Source organism: Anguilla rostrata, chromosome 5, assembly GCF_018555375.3.
Source record: "Anguilla rostrata isolate EN2019 chromosome 5, ASM1855537v3, whole genome shotgun sequence".
Lineage (NCBI taxonomy): Eukaryota > Metazoa > Chordata > Actinopteri > Anguilliformes > Anguillidae > Anguilla > Anguilla rostrata.
The window spans coordinates 58,297,931-58,311,448 of record NC_057937.1 but is presented as its reverse complement, the minus strand read 5'-3'; the positions used below and the strand labels follow the sequence as shown (position 1 = coordinate 58,311,448).

Sequence of the window (13,518 nt, the reverse complement as noted above, 5' to 3'; positions counted from 1 at the left end):
GACTTAAAAGTATAAATTCACAGAAAAAAAAGGTGAAATATTTGTGTTTAGAAGAAGTGGCTGTTGATATGTGCACATGGGGATTTGTGATGTAGTCAAAAATAAGGTTTGTCTTTGTGTGAAAACACGAAGAGCGCCCCCTGTCTGTGAGTCTTACATTGCGGCCTTGGCATCTATCTCTGCCGGTTTTGGTGGTTCAGGGGGAGGTGAGGGGACTGTGAAAGACAGAGGAAAACACAAACACACACGCGCACACGCACACAAACATGCACACACACACATGTTAGTATCCATGTTAGACTCAGCTGTAGAACCACACAAAGTCAGAACAAGCTTGGCAGGGCCTCAAGAACAGTGGGGGCATCTACACCCAAACATAGTAATGGACACAATTGGTGCCCCAGTCATTATATCTGGGTTAAGATGGTCAGTGTGTGGTTTGAGTTAAGGGTGAGGCTTGGGTTAGGATGGTCAGTGTACTGTTTGATTTAAGGGTGAGGGTTAGGGTGGTCAGTGTGCGGTTTGAGTTAAGGGTCTGGGTTAGGGTTGGGTTACGGTGGTAAGTGTGCGGTCTGAGTTAAGCGTTAGGTTTAGGATTAGGGTGGTCAGTATGCCGTTTGAGTTACGGGTTAGGATTAGGGTTAGGGTGGTCAGAGTTAAGAGTTAGGTTTAGGTTTAGGGTTAGGGTGGTCAGTGTGCGGTCTGAGTTAAGGGTGAGGTTTAGGATTAGGATTAGGGTGGTCAGTATGCCGTTTGAGTTACGGGTTAGGATTAGGGTTAGGGTGGTCAGAGTTAAGAGTTAGGTTTAAGGTTAGGGTTAGGGTGGTCAGATTTAAGAGTTAGGTTTAGGTTTAGGGTTAGGGTGGTCAGTGTGCGGTCTGAGTTAAGGGTGAGGTTTAGGATTAGGATTAGGGTGGTCAGTATGCCGTTTGAGTTAAAGGGTTAGGTTAGGGTTAGGGTGGTCAGAGTTAAGAGTTAGGTTTAAGGTTAGGGTTAGGGTTGTCAGAGTTAAGAGTTAGGTTTAGGTTTAGGGTTAGGGTGGTCAGTGTGCGGTCTGAGTTAAGGGTTAGGCTTGGGTTAGGATGGTCAGTGTACTGTTTGATTTAAGGGTGAGGATTAGGGTGGTCAGTGTGCGAGTGTGTGTGTCCGAGTTACGGGGTCAGCATTCGTTTCAGAGTTCCGGACCTTTCTCTGCTTGAGGCTCGGCCTTGTTGGGCGGGGGCTCCGTGCTGCATTGGGACGGGACCTCTGGGGGCTGGGGCACCACTTTCTCAAAGCCCTGCTTCAGCCATCCCAGCACCCTGCAAAAACCAGACAGACAGGGTCAGAGGGGGGGACAGAAAGACAGACGCAACCACTCACGTACTATATATGCATAACATATGCACTATGTACATTATACACACACATAGTATATACGGGTGTGGCTAAAAGTTGCCCATAGGTAAGAGTGTGTCTGAATGATCCCTGAGATGGAGTGGCGACCTGTCCAAGGTTTATTCCTGCCTCTTACCCAATGCATGCTGGGATGCCCTTGCGACCCCGACCAGGAATAAGCGGGTCAGATAATGAATGGATGGATTCACCAGATAGAGATCCTCTTATCACACTAACCTGACATAAAGCGAAATTGGACTCCGTACTGGATTTCCGCACGTTATTGCACATATACATACAGGCAGGCAGACGGACAGAAACAGATGGATAAAGGCGGTTTAGTGCCCAAAATCTCTGAAGAATAATGAATCTAATTAATTGAGGGGGAAAAAAAATCACACGTAGCTTAATTCATAATATTTTAAAACACAGACACAGACTGGGGCACAGAAGCTTTGGATAAAGGATTTCGCAAGAGAACACGCCCTCCATGAATATGTGGGGAGTGAACAACTCTAAAATGTGTCATAACAAATGTAGCAAAATACTCCAGAGTTGTGTGTGTAATCTTATCTTCATTGCAATAAAAGTGATAAACTTTATTTGCCGAGCACTTTTCAGGTCACAGGTTCAAAGTGCTTTACAATAACACAATAAAACATCATAAAAAAATACATGCAATAAAACCACACATTTTAAAGAGAGGTGGAGAAGGGTAAAAAAACAAATACATTTTGTTCACAAGATGGAAAATGAAAAAACTAGGTCAATAAAATCAGCAAAAAAATACTACTGAATAAGAAAATACCATTTAAAAAGATGTCTTCAAAGTTATTGGGATGAGGAGATGGGCCTTCGCAGCCCTTATATGCTCAGGGAGAGAGTTCAAGGTCAGGAGCTGTGCTGAAAGACTTTGTTTTGTAGGGGAGGTGCAGGGTGGGGGGTAGAGAAACAACGGGACACACCTGGGGGGAAAGCTGGTGTCCTCTTCAGGGGGCTCCACCTCCGACACCACCTCCACCACGGGGATGTGGGGGAGGGGCTCCGCGTCTGGGGGGCACAGGGCAACCCGATGAGCACTAGGGCCGCACGGTTAGCACGGGGCAACCCGACGAGCATTCAAAGCTGAGAACGTCGGCGGAGATCTATTTTCCCTCCCTTTTCTCCCTGTTACTGTTGAAAGACTTCAAATCCAAGTTTCTATTCTTGCTGGAAAACGGTATCGATTTAATTAAGAAGCGGAATTTAAAAGGAGAGCGTTTTCGCCAAGGATCATACGTAGCATATTTGTCAAAATGTACAACGCATTCACGTTCTATAAATGAAACTATAACACCTTTGAATGTCAATAACTTAGATTACACATCCTGCAATTCCAATTCAGGCTCAACTCTGCATCCTTGAGGATTTTTCTTTCCATTAAAATTTCAGTTCAGATTTATGTATCGATTTGGAATCAGTTCCAAAATGATGAATTGACCCCCCCCCCCCCCCCCCTCGTCGCTAGCACAAGCTAACGTTCGGCTAGCTGAAGGCACGTCAGGGCTGCTGCTTAGAGCCACACTGTTCCCATAAAGGACTTTACCGTGCGAATGATTCATATCCACCACAGACAGCACACAGTCACACACCCAGAACATCGCCTCTGTTTAACAGCATAATCAAAATCCTGCTGTGTCCCCACTCTAAGGCTTAGTGCAGTACACTCTTAAGGAGTTATGTGTACATGCTGTAACACTAAATAAGATAACTGTGTGTGCCTGAGGCAGGGGTTAGAACACTGAGAACCCACACAGCCTGCAAGTCTCTGATTGGTCAATTCAGTTTGAGTGCCATTTACCAAGAGCAAAAAAAAAAACAACATTTGTGGACACACTGCCAGATATGTACAAGAACAGAAAGTCTGGGGAAAATAGTATAGCTGATATAAAGTTTAAGTGTTTTTACATAATACAACTGTGTTGAATGACACAAACGTGTAGCGGTGAAAATATTTTCAAAAATAATACTCATTACATTTTTATTGGTTGTTCCTTGCAGTGTAGCTTTCAGTATAGAAGAATATGTGATTAGACTCATGTCCCTTACAGAGAACAGAGATTAATCATCAGCACTTAGGAGGATAGTGCCCACTTGGATTCAAATTCTACGTGGGCTACATGTGTCATACCCCTGGCCAAGCCTTCCACTTTCAATAATATGACTCAGCAATCAAACTATGCTAAAATGCCAATTTGCCAATATTAAATCAGTGGCAAGATGTTGAACAACACCAGTAAGCGCAATAAACTGCCCAGAAAAAAAGCCACGTACTTTAATGTCGTGCACATGCACACAATGTGCAAATGATGTTCAGAAGGTCTTTATTGTGAAACTTACCTGGCATTTCTTTTTCCTCAAATACCTGCGGAAGCAAACCAACATATCAGGAAGTCAACAAGCTGCTCATCAACATAGACTGTGGTAACTGACTGAACTACTGTTAAATGTTAGCCTCTACATTATATGATTGTGTGGTCGTCACTGCAACCCAATCACTCGACATGCATACAAACGCAGGACATTTTCTGTGTCCGTGATTGATGCTGACACTATGGCCATGATCCCCCCATTTACTGTTCTTTTTGGAACCCTAGAACCTGGCCTGTTAACTTTGGGGACTCTGATCTCAAACTGTCTGTCCTCCAGATATCAATCTAACTCTATTGTTAAGTAATGTTGTAATGTTCCCCCCAAGAGAAACATTCGATATGTCCTTGGGTTTTAGATGCTGCGCACATGTTTAGACTTTTATGGCTCATTTGTGAGGGTAAACTTCAATAACAAAAACTTCCGAGAGGAACACTGACAGTGCCTGATTATTTGTCTGTCCTGCAGGACGTATTTTGGTAAGGGGGAACGCACACAGCAGGGGGGAAGGGTGTTGGCCGTTAATTCCCAACCCAGCGTTGGTTAACGTTAGCGCCCGTTTGCGTAACACCTCCGTACTTACAGGTGCACTGGCCTCTGTCTTACTCTCCGTGTCCTTGCGGACCTCTGAAATCTAAACGAGAACGGAATTAAACTCCGACGGCATTACAATAAAAATTTAAATCAAGAAATAAATTCGGGGAAACCTTTATTTATTTCTGAATGAGTTAGCATTGCCGCGTAGGCAACTCATTCCAAAAGCGCGAGGTGCCGTAAAATGGAAGCGCTGGAGACGCGTATTAAGCACGCTAGCGCCCGTTTGCGTAACTCCTCCGTACTTACAGGTGCACTGGCCTCTGTCTTACTCTCCGTGTCCTTGCGGACCTCTGAAATCTAAACGAGAACGGAATTAAACTCCGACGGCATTACAATAAAAATTTAAATCTAGAAATAAATTCGGGGAAACCTTTATTTATTTCTGAATGAGTTAGCATTGCCGCGTAGGCAACTCATTCCAAAAGCGCGAGGTGCCGTAAAATGGAAGCGCTGGAAACGCGTATTAAGCACGCGGAAGCACACGCATTAAGCGAGCTAAATTCAGATATGCACGTGCGATGAATGGGAAGGCGAGAAATGGTATAGCGCAAGCAGGCGATTGGCGGGAGCAGCGTCTTTGGGAAAGGCAAACAGCGTGCGATGTCCTACTGTAGGCCAGAGTGACAGAACAGCCACACGTGGTGTAAAGCACCTATACACACAGGTAATCAAATTACACTAGCCTCCAGCATACTCAACAGCTCAAAACGACTGCTACGCTGAAAATGATTATTTTCTGTTTCTATGTTTTTCATAAATACCTTATTTTAAACCTGTACAACTACCTTTATAACTCTAAAACTAAATGCTGTTATTGAAACTTTTATGAGTGACATCAACCTTTTACTTCAGGAGACTGGGTTGCTGTCATTTTCTTTCAAGAATAATTATTTTCAGCAAATCCAAGCCTACTGCTTTAAACAGATGTAGGAATGTATAATATAGTAACAGTTAATAATAAATGTTCTTTATTTATTTGCTACTAACTTTGGCTAACTACAAAATAAGTTCTAGCAGCAAGACATGCAAGTGCATTTTTAGAATATAACTACCATCTACCTGACTTAAATGGACAGAGCATGCCCAATAATCAAATGAACACACACAATCTAACGGCCTTTTACTCCAATCACAGACGTCACTTCTGTCTCACCTCTGTTGTTTCTTCGACGTCAGGAGGATCCTTGGACGATTCTAGAAAAGGAACTACTTTGGCCAATCCCTGCGCGATCCAGCCAACGACGCCAGGGCCTTGCCTATTGATATAACCAATTGGATGAGTCTACAGCCTTGCCAAACCTTCGCTTCCAAATTTCCAGGCGCAGTGCTGTTTAAAAGCCCTAGAGGGCAGCAGATGCAAAACTAAGCAGAAACTCTCCGGCAGTTGCAACAGCAGCAAGCAGCATTAATGTTGACAGTTGATGGATAAGGCTGTACTGTTGTTTTCCTTAACAGCCAGTAGGTGGAGAAATTTAGTATTTTTTTCAATTTTCAATTGATTCTCTGCTTTCCAATGAGATACAAAATGTGATTGGTTTTTATGATGCTGCAATTGCATACTCAACACTCTAAAAACTTTCCAAAACCTAAAAAAATTAATTGTAAAAAAAAGAATGTAATTTGGTTCACTATGCAACATTTTTTTAAGCGCAGTTCCCTGATGTGTCTGCCATGTAGCTGCATCTATTCTCTGTACAAACAAACATCAAGTTGTCCTGTGCTAAGTGAGGTGGCCCTCCATATACTGGGTTGATCTGAGGCCCCAGAGGAGAGCCCCCCCCCCCACCTCCCACCCCCACCACATTCCTACAGTGGAGATGGTATTAGAAGTGGGGGTCCAGCAGTTTGCTTCCCCAGGTTTATCTGTGCTATACAGAGAGATCACCTGATGTATAACCAAATGCATTCCTTTATAGTGCATAAGAATAGCGCAAGTGTAACTAATAGCGACTCTGAGTTATTATTTCTGCAATCAGAGAAGCTTGTGCTCTTTGCGTAGCATTACAAAGAGCCTCTTTGGCCCTGAATTAAAGTGCTTAAGCATAAGCCAAAAAGCCTAAGAGTGCTGCTCATCTACTCACTCTTCAACAGGCGTACAGCTGTCCGTCACACAAGAGAGAAATAACACAACACACGTCAATCAACCCCAGAGTAAAACCCTCCCCAGGAATAACACAGGCACAGGCAAGGCACAGCGTGCGCAGGCAAGATACCCGACTCATTAGCCTGCCCTTTGAAGAGTAGGTTTTTTTGGAATGTTTTTTTTTTCTTCTTTAAAACTCTATGCCAGCGTTCTAGAACTCCATTGCTTTCAGTTCCCAGTAGTGACTGTTACATCAGCATTAGAATGTTCAGCTAATAACATTCTAATCACATATTGTTGATCTCACCCCTTAAAGGTGGAGTGCGTGATAGGGTCAGATGTTTGACAGGGTCTTAATCAACCCCAATGCCCCCACCCCTTTCCCTGTGTCAAGGGGGGGGGGGGCTGGAACAGGGCTGCATGTTTGTGTTTGGGAAGTTAACCCAGATAACCTCAAACTATGCAAGCCTAACCAGGGCCATAGAAGTCAGAGACCAATAAGACCATGACCACTGTTGAACCCTAATGGTCTGAGAGAGATCTGACCTTGATCACACCTGAACCCCCCCCCCCCAGGGCTGTGATGTATTGACTAATCGTCCCTCTCTATTTCCATCAGAGTGAATGAGTCATTCAGGAAGACCAATATAGGCGCTTCCCAGCAGCATACCTGTTTATCTAACGATAAGCACCTGTGCCTTTCAGTCCACAGACCTTCACAACCCATGAAATGTCAATCAACATGAGCTTAGCAAACCCACTCTTAGAGAAAAGGGAGATTTTGTGGGAAAAAAACCCCCAAAGCTATTGTTGTGTGGTGCATGTCTTCTTAGTGAGATCACTACCGTCCTTAAATTTAAACCACACTGACAGACTCTGACCACTATTTAGGGTTCGAATCTCAGAGATGTAGTTCACCATCCTGCATGCACCATGTGTTCACGCCACAAGGACCCGGGAAGATTAAAGTCAACGCTATCTTAATGACCAGGTTGTGGAGCAGATTTTTAAAGTTACAAGACTGAACATCCCACTCAGAGCTGACCTGGGTCAAATGTCTACTTGAAATACTTCAACTCTTTGGATGTCAGTAAAACACTCCCTCAGATCCCTGGGGGATTTTTTCCAAGGCATTACTGACCAAAACGTACATGAAAGAAGAACAAATTGGTGAAAATGTGAAGTTTATTTTCACAGTGTCTGGAGGTTTTCTTGTGTCTAAAGGGTTCAAGTATTTCAATTAATTATTGGACCCAAGTGTGACTCAGACTGACTGTCATGTCTCCCTGTCATACTGTCTTTGTATGTTAGACAGATTGTCGGATGAGACAAAATTCTCACTTTCACTGTTTAATTAGGAGTACCTTTGATGTAATCAGTAGTTTTAGAGCATGACGTTCTTTGAGTGTGTGTCCTCCATATACAAATAAGAGGGAAAGGCCATGTTTGATCAGGTCGTTCTACGACTACGATGTCGCCGTTACCTGGTGTCCACGGCATTCTCCTCCTTTTTGGTTTTCTAGAGGGAAGGAAACAGGAAGTTGCACAGAATCGCATGTGTGATACACAAAGGTGAAATGTCAGGTTTGATCAGGGGTGGAAGCATCTGTTGATACTGCATTTTGAGTAGATGCGCAACAATGAATGAAAAATGGCTGCAAACTGAATCAAAATAGCTTTTTGTCTGTTAAATATACTACATAATGAGACATTTTCATAACAGAGAAAAACACTTGGACAGTGGAAATATAACCGAGTGAAATCCTCTTATTTTATGGCTAGACAGTAAAATGTTTGGGTGTCTCTGTGATATTCGACACATTGCGAGTACCTCCGGTTCAGGGTTGGCCCGGTCGAGTTTTGGGGTGCCCACAGGCTGGGGCAGGGCATTGATGAATCCATGGGAGATCCAGGTGAGCACACCAGTCTGGTTTCTGAGAGAGTGAGAGGGTGGAAGGGTGGGGAGGGAGACAGATAGCCGTCAGAATTAAAACCCATTATTCCACTGTTTTTAATGTGATTTTGCCACGGAAATAAAATGAATACATAATACAGCACAATTTAGAACATCCCTATAGCTTTGAGACTGAAGGCCCTAATAAACTTAATAATAGAATCAAAGAGAGAGAAGACCAGGGAAATGCATTGCCACTTCACACACAGACACACACACTGAGCCACACCAATAAACACTACCATCTCTCTCTTGCTCTCTCTCTCTCACACACACACACACACACACACAAACACCTACCCTGTTTCTGTGGCTCTTTCCTCTGTCTTGGCCTTAGGTTCTGTCCAAACACAAAAACACGAAGAAGCAAGGTGAATGACATCATCAGTGGCTCTGTAGCTTGCCTCCCACCAGCCCAATTAACCCCACACTGACCCCCACACTACTGACTATGTCTTGTCTACTGATGATCATATTGTACATGTTACACTGCACGTACTTCCTAGCAGGCATGTAACTTTCCCACAACATTACAGCAACATTCTGGCATGTGCACAATTAGACATCAGCACAATGCTGAAGCATATGCCCCCTGTCCAGACACAGGAAAAGTACACCTTTTTTTTTTTGCTGCAGCAATTTTATACAGTCCAGCTTACCACAGGCGCACCATTTATTTTGAGCATTATGGCCCTCAAAAAGTCTGTGCATGGCCCTGGCAACAGTGCAGAACAGTTTGGTTGCTAAGCGTTGGCTGAGAATGCAGTGGCTAAGAAGAATTGCCATGGGTCCTGCTTCAGGAGGTTTTATCATATTTAAAAATCCTCACCTTCTTTCTTTACTTCCTGTTTTACTGTCACTGTTGTATTCTGTAGAGGAAACAAAACAGGGAGTTTTTTGACAGATGGAATTTAAAAAAATAACAACAGAAATCATATTGTAATATCAGCCAGCACAGTCACACAGGGACACGCACAAATACACATTTACAAAAATGTGTGTACATTGTGTGTGTGCGTGCACATGTGCCAATTTCTACCGGCCACACACGCATGAACACACACACACACACTCACAGATGCAAAAACACACACACAGAATCTTTCTCTACCTCACATACGCATGAACACACACACGCACACATACACACACACACACTTACTGGTGCAGGAGCCGGGGCGTTGGGTTTCTCCTCTCCGAGTTTTGCTGGGGGTTCAGGGGGCTGGGGAACCACTTTCACCACCCAGCTAAACATCCTAGAGGCTGGCAGCACAGAAGGGGTGGGGGGGAGTGGGGGGTCACCACGGCAACCAGATAATGCTAGGCTAGCCACAGAACATCATAGCATCAATAAAGGTAAATGGTAAATGGACTGTATTTATATAGCGCTTTTATCCAAAGCACTTTACAATTGATGCCTCTCATCCACCAGAGCTGTAAGGGGTTATGGTGTCTTGCTCACGCATTGACCGCCCAGTGCGAGGATCGAACACAACCTCCGACTGCCAACAACCCACTTTTACCTCTGACTATGTCCCCCTATATACAATCAATAACACTGCACTGACAGATCCAGTGCGTTACAGGTGTTTCTCCTCTTAAACGATTAAACCTCCCGACTCACTGACACATTCCACTGGGCTGATGGGTAGCTCGTCTGTTGAAAGCCAGAGAGGGAGGTGATAAAAGGGGAAAATAGATCTGCTGGTTTGGAGCGATATGAAGGCCACGTTTACACGTTCCTGGATGAGCCCATTCTCAGCCCACACAATGTAAATGCTGACATTTCAGACGACATTTGAAAGTTTCAAATATCGTTGGCATTTTCAAATTGTTAATTTCAAGCAATCATTTCAAACAAACAGACGGTTTTATGAACCTTTTTCCAATTTCTTAAGTGGTCCAGCTTTCAATAGATAAGGTACACTGGACGGCAGTAGAAATGGTAGGATATGTAGGCCTATATTGGGGGGGGGATTACCCTCGCTGCCATCACAAGCCAACTTGTCCCTCGCACTTAGTGGGCCAAAGACTTTGACCTTAATCTTGTCGGGACAGTTTTGGTGGCTGAAAATACATGGATCATCTTCACCCCAGTTTCCCCATGTAATACTGCCAGGCTGAGGATATAGGCCTATACAGAACAAAAAAAACCACCCATATCATCTTCGGTAAAGAGAGTCAAGTGATTTTATTGCAAAACTGAACACCGCAAGTGGGGCGACCTGTTGAAAAGCTTTTTGAGCTGTTAGCAGTAAATAGACTGTAAAAAAAATTCCCTCACGTCAGCTGCACGTATGTGGCCAAAAACAAAACCCACAACCAACACGCCGGTGGCCCTGTCTACCACAAATATTTTATGACCGCAGTTCAAAAAAATAAATTCGCTCGAGCCTTTAGTGCCGTTAGCATTTCTGTCAAGTTATTACTAGGCTCACATCCTGGCTTATTTTGGTCCTAGCCGGAAACTGGTTTCAGCAAGCGGGTTGACGAAGCCAAAATGTGTAAAAAAAAAAAAACGCCTCCTTTGGTCACCGTGGAAACATCCTGACAAACTCTTTCTGAGCAGGTGTGGGCAAGGCTGATACAGCCCACACAGCATCAGAGCAAAGTTGCGCTGCTTCGTACACATTAAAAAAAAAACCCTAAAACATTCAACATTAAGATAAATTAAGATATGAAAATTACCGTATGCCTCACTTCCTCCCGCCTACAATTGATCGGGGAGAAAATAATGTTTTAAAAAACTTTATCAAAGTCTACACTGGAGTGTGTGGGTTACATCGGACACACAACAGCTGGCTTCAGAATCAGGCTGCGGCATTCCGAATTAACACCGTCACCGTAACACCGAAATGTTCAGGGTTAAGCACTTGGCAGAGCTTACATGAAACGACGATGTATATTCCATCAGAATGAAATATTTTCTATCAGGGCCGATTTAAAACGAGGAATTTCACTTTGCACTTCCACTGACACTGACCCCCTCACCAAGAAACTATGGCGTGCTGAACGGTATTGAACATAACGATAATATACGCAGCAGGACAGCACATTTATTGAGTTCACCCTCTCTTCGCCTTTCTCCATATGTCCCCCTTTCGCGCTCCTCTCACACGCATACAGCTGCATCAGCACACACGAGACTTTTTATCATTGCAAAACTGGTCCTCAACCCCACTTGGATATATTCCAACATTTCCTCCGCCCCTCCATTTTAATTTTCACCCTTGACCAGAAACATTTAAAGGCCCTGTCACCACTCAAAACCTCACCTCCCCACGAAACCACCTGCAGCAATCCGCCCCCAGTACCAAACCAGTCTACATTTGTCACTTCCTCCTACTCTACCTGACAACGACCACAATCTTATTTCTGAACACCACGGTATCAGTTTCGCCCGTAACTTCCGAGAAGTTCCGTGCGAAACTTGCTTCGGACAGGTGGGAAACGAAAAATGGCGTTTACCTGCACACTCAGCAGCAGTCCCGCATCCCAGAGATAGGGTCTCGATTCCCGCTGTGGGGAAAGCAGCTATCTGTGCGGATTAGGCAGGGCTAAATCCTGGCTAACGAGATTAGCATCTGAAGGACAGCGCTGATGGGGGTTAGGGTTAGCGCTGGGGAGGCGCGGCGGCTCAATTTAGCCCCAGAGATTCGCACGGCTGTGGATTTAGCTCCAAGGAACAGACCCTTTCTGTTACCTGCCGACTGAGGGTCTGAGTTGAAGCACATGCCTCAGTTACTGCAGGCCGAGTGTTAATGAAATTCTGAAACTAGCCTCCTACCACTTCTGCTACTACTACTAGCCTGCTATTAATGCTACAGGTATAGCGGTGGCTATCTCTATATGTAATTGCATGAACGCTTCTAGGGACTCCTGTTACTGAAAAATGTAGCACGCATTCTACGGTGGTTTTGGGCCCTCCGACTACTGAGCTTGCGCCCAACATGCCTGTTTAGTAATCCATGCTTGCACAATAATGATAATGAGCTGACTTGTAATAATAATAATTAAAATCATAATAATAATCATAATGATAATAATATATGACAATATATAATAATATGATAACAAACTACTGTTGGTGCCTCTCGCCTACTGAGGGAAACCATTCATGTAGTTACTTCTATGATATTTTCTAATACTTCTATCACAACACATTCGTGCTATAGATTTAGCAGTCTTAAAGGTTCTTGAAGAGAATAAGTAAAGAGAATTGTTTATTTGTTTATTTTTGAAATAAGATCCCCATAAAGGAATCCTACTAATCTGTAGGTTGCGGATCAGTTCCATCTTATTTTCACACCGGTCTCTATGCTACCTGTGTTATACAGGAGCACCTGCCATACAGTAATAATACAGCCGTGAACCAGATATGAAAGTAGCTCAAATCAATCTGCTTCCTTTCTCACTCTTCCAGCCATAAATATATATCTGGTCAAAACGAGAGAAAAACAGGTTTATATTTTTCTTCTCCCCCCCCCCACCCTCCCCCCCCCCAACCCCCACGCTCCCCCGGCCCTTATCCAGGGAGGGTGGAGTAATGACCCGATGGTCCCAAAACACCTTTTAAACAGACCCATGCAGCGTCTCACACATACTTCTTTAAGGTGGCCGAACCCCACAGCACTGTGCTGACACATGGAAGCAATATGGGTCGTCGCGGTTACGGGACCCCTTTGAAGTCCCCCTGCGTGTGTGCGGTGACCCCTGACCCCCGCCCCCCCCCCCCCCCCCCCCGTCTCCACGGCCTGGAGTCACAGGTGCCCTGAGTGGCCCGGTGGGATGGCAGGGACCTGGAAACAGACCCTGGGACAAAACACACTCCCCCCCCCCCCCTCCCCCCACGTACACACTTATCTGTCTGTCTGTCTCTCTTTAATCCCCAAGAAGAAAGAGAGGGAAAGAAAAGAGGACAAGATTCTGTCTTTCCTTTCTCTCTATCTCTCCCTGTCCATCTGTCACTTTATCCGTCCCACTTTGGATTCAATCTAAATGCTTTATTGCTGTAACTGATGTTCCTGCAATCAATTCCTATTGATTCCTGGTATGAAAGATAACAGCTATGAGGAAAGAATTAAGATGCTTAATCTCT

The 13,518-nt window shown here is 44.4% G+C and overlaps 1 protein-coding gene across 3 annotated transcripts in view; it reads right to left on the bottom strand.

Moving 5' to 3' along the window:
• cngb1a (cyclic nucleotide gated channel subunit beta 1a) overlaps positions 1-12,350 on the bottom strand; it is a 42,411-nt gene extending 30,061 nt beyond the window's left edge. For all 3 annotated transcript variants that reach the window (XM_064337354.1, XM_064337353.1, XM_064337355.1), the window contains exons 1-14: positions 11,889-12,350; positions 9,583-9,683; positions 9,250-9,289; positions 8,721-8,760; positions 8,298-8,400; positions 7,951-7,985; positions 6,465-6,482; positions 5,537-5,639; positions 4,630-4,680; positions 4,370-4,420; positions 3,757-3,781; positions 2,343-2,427; positions 1,186-1,301; positions 158-215 (exon numbers count right to left, since the gene is read on the bottom strand). In XM_064337354.1, the coding sequence (XP_064193424.1) occupies positions 158-215; positions 1,186-1,301; positions 2,343-2,427; positions 3,757-3,781; positions 4,370-4,420; positions 4,630-4,680; positions 5,537-5,639; positions 6,465-6,482; positions 7,951-7,985; positions 8,298-8,400; positions 8,721-8,760; positions 9,250-9,289; positions 9,583-9,675 (818 nt within the window). In that variant the 5' untranslated portion in view covers positions 9,676-9,683; positions 11,889-12,350. The remainder of the gene's footprint in view (positions 1-157; positions 216-1,185; positions 1,302-2,342; positions 2,428-3,756; positions 3,782-4,369; positions 4,421-4,629; positions 4,681-5,536; positions 5,640-6,464; positions 6,483-7,950; positions 7,986-8,297; positions 8,401-8,720; positions 8,761-9,249; positions 9,290-9,582; positions 9,684-11,888) is intronic.
• Between the last annotated feature and the right edge of the window lie 1,168 nt (positions 12,351-13,518).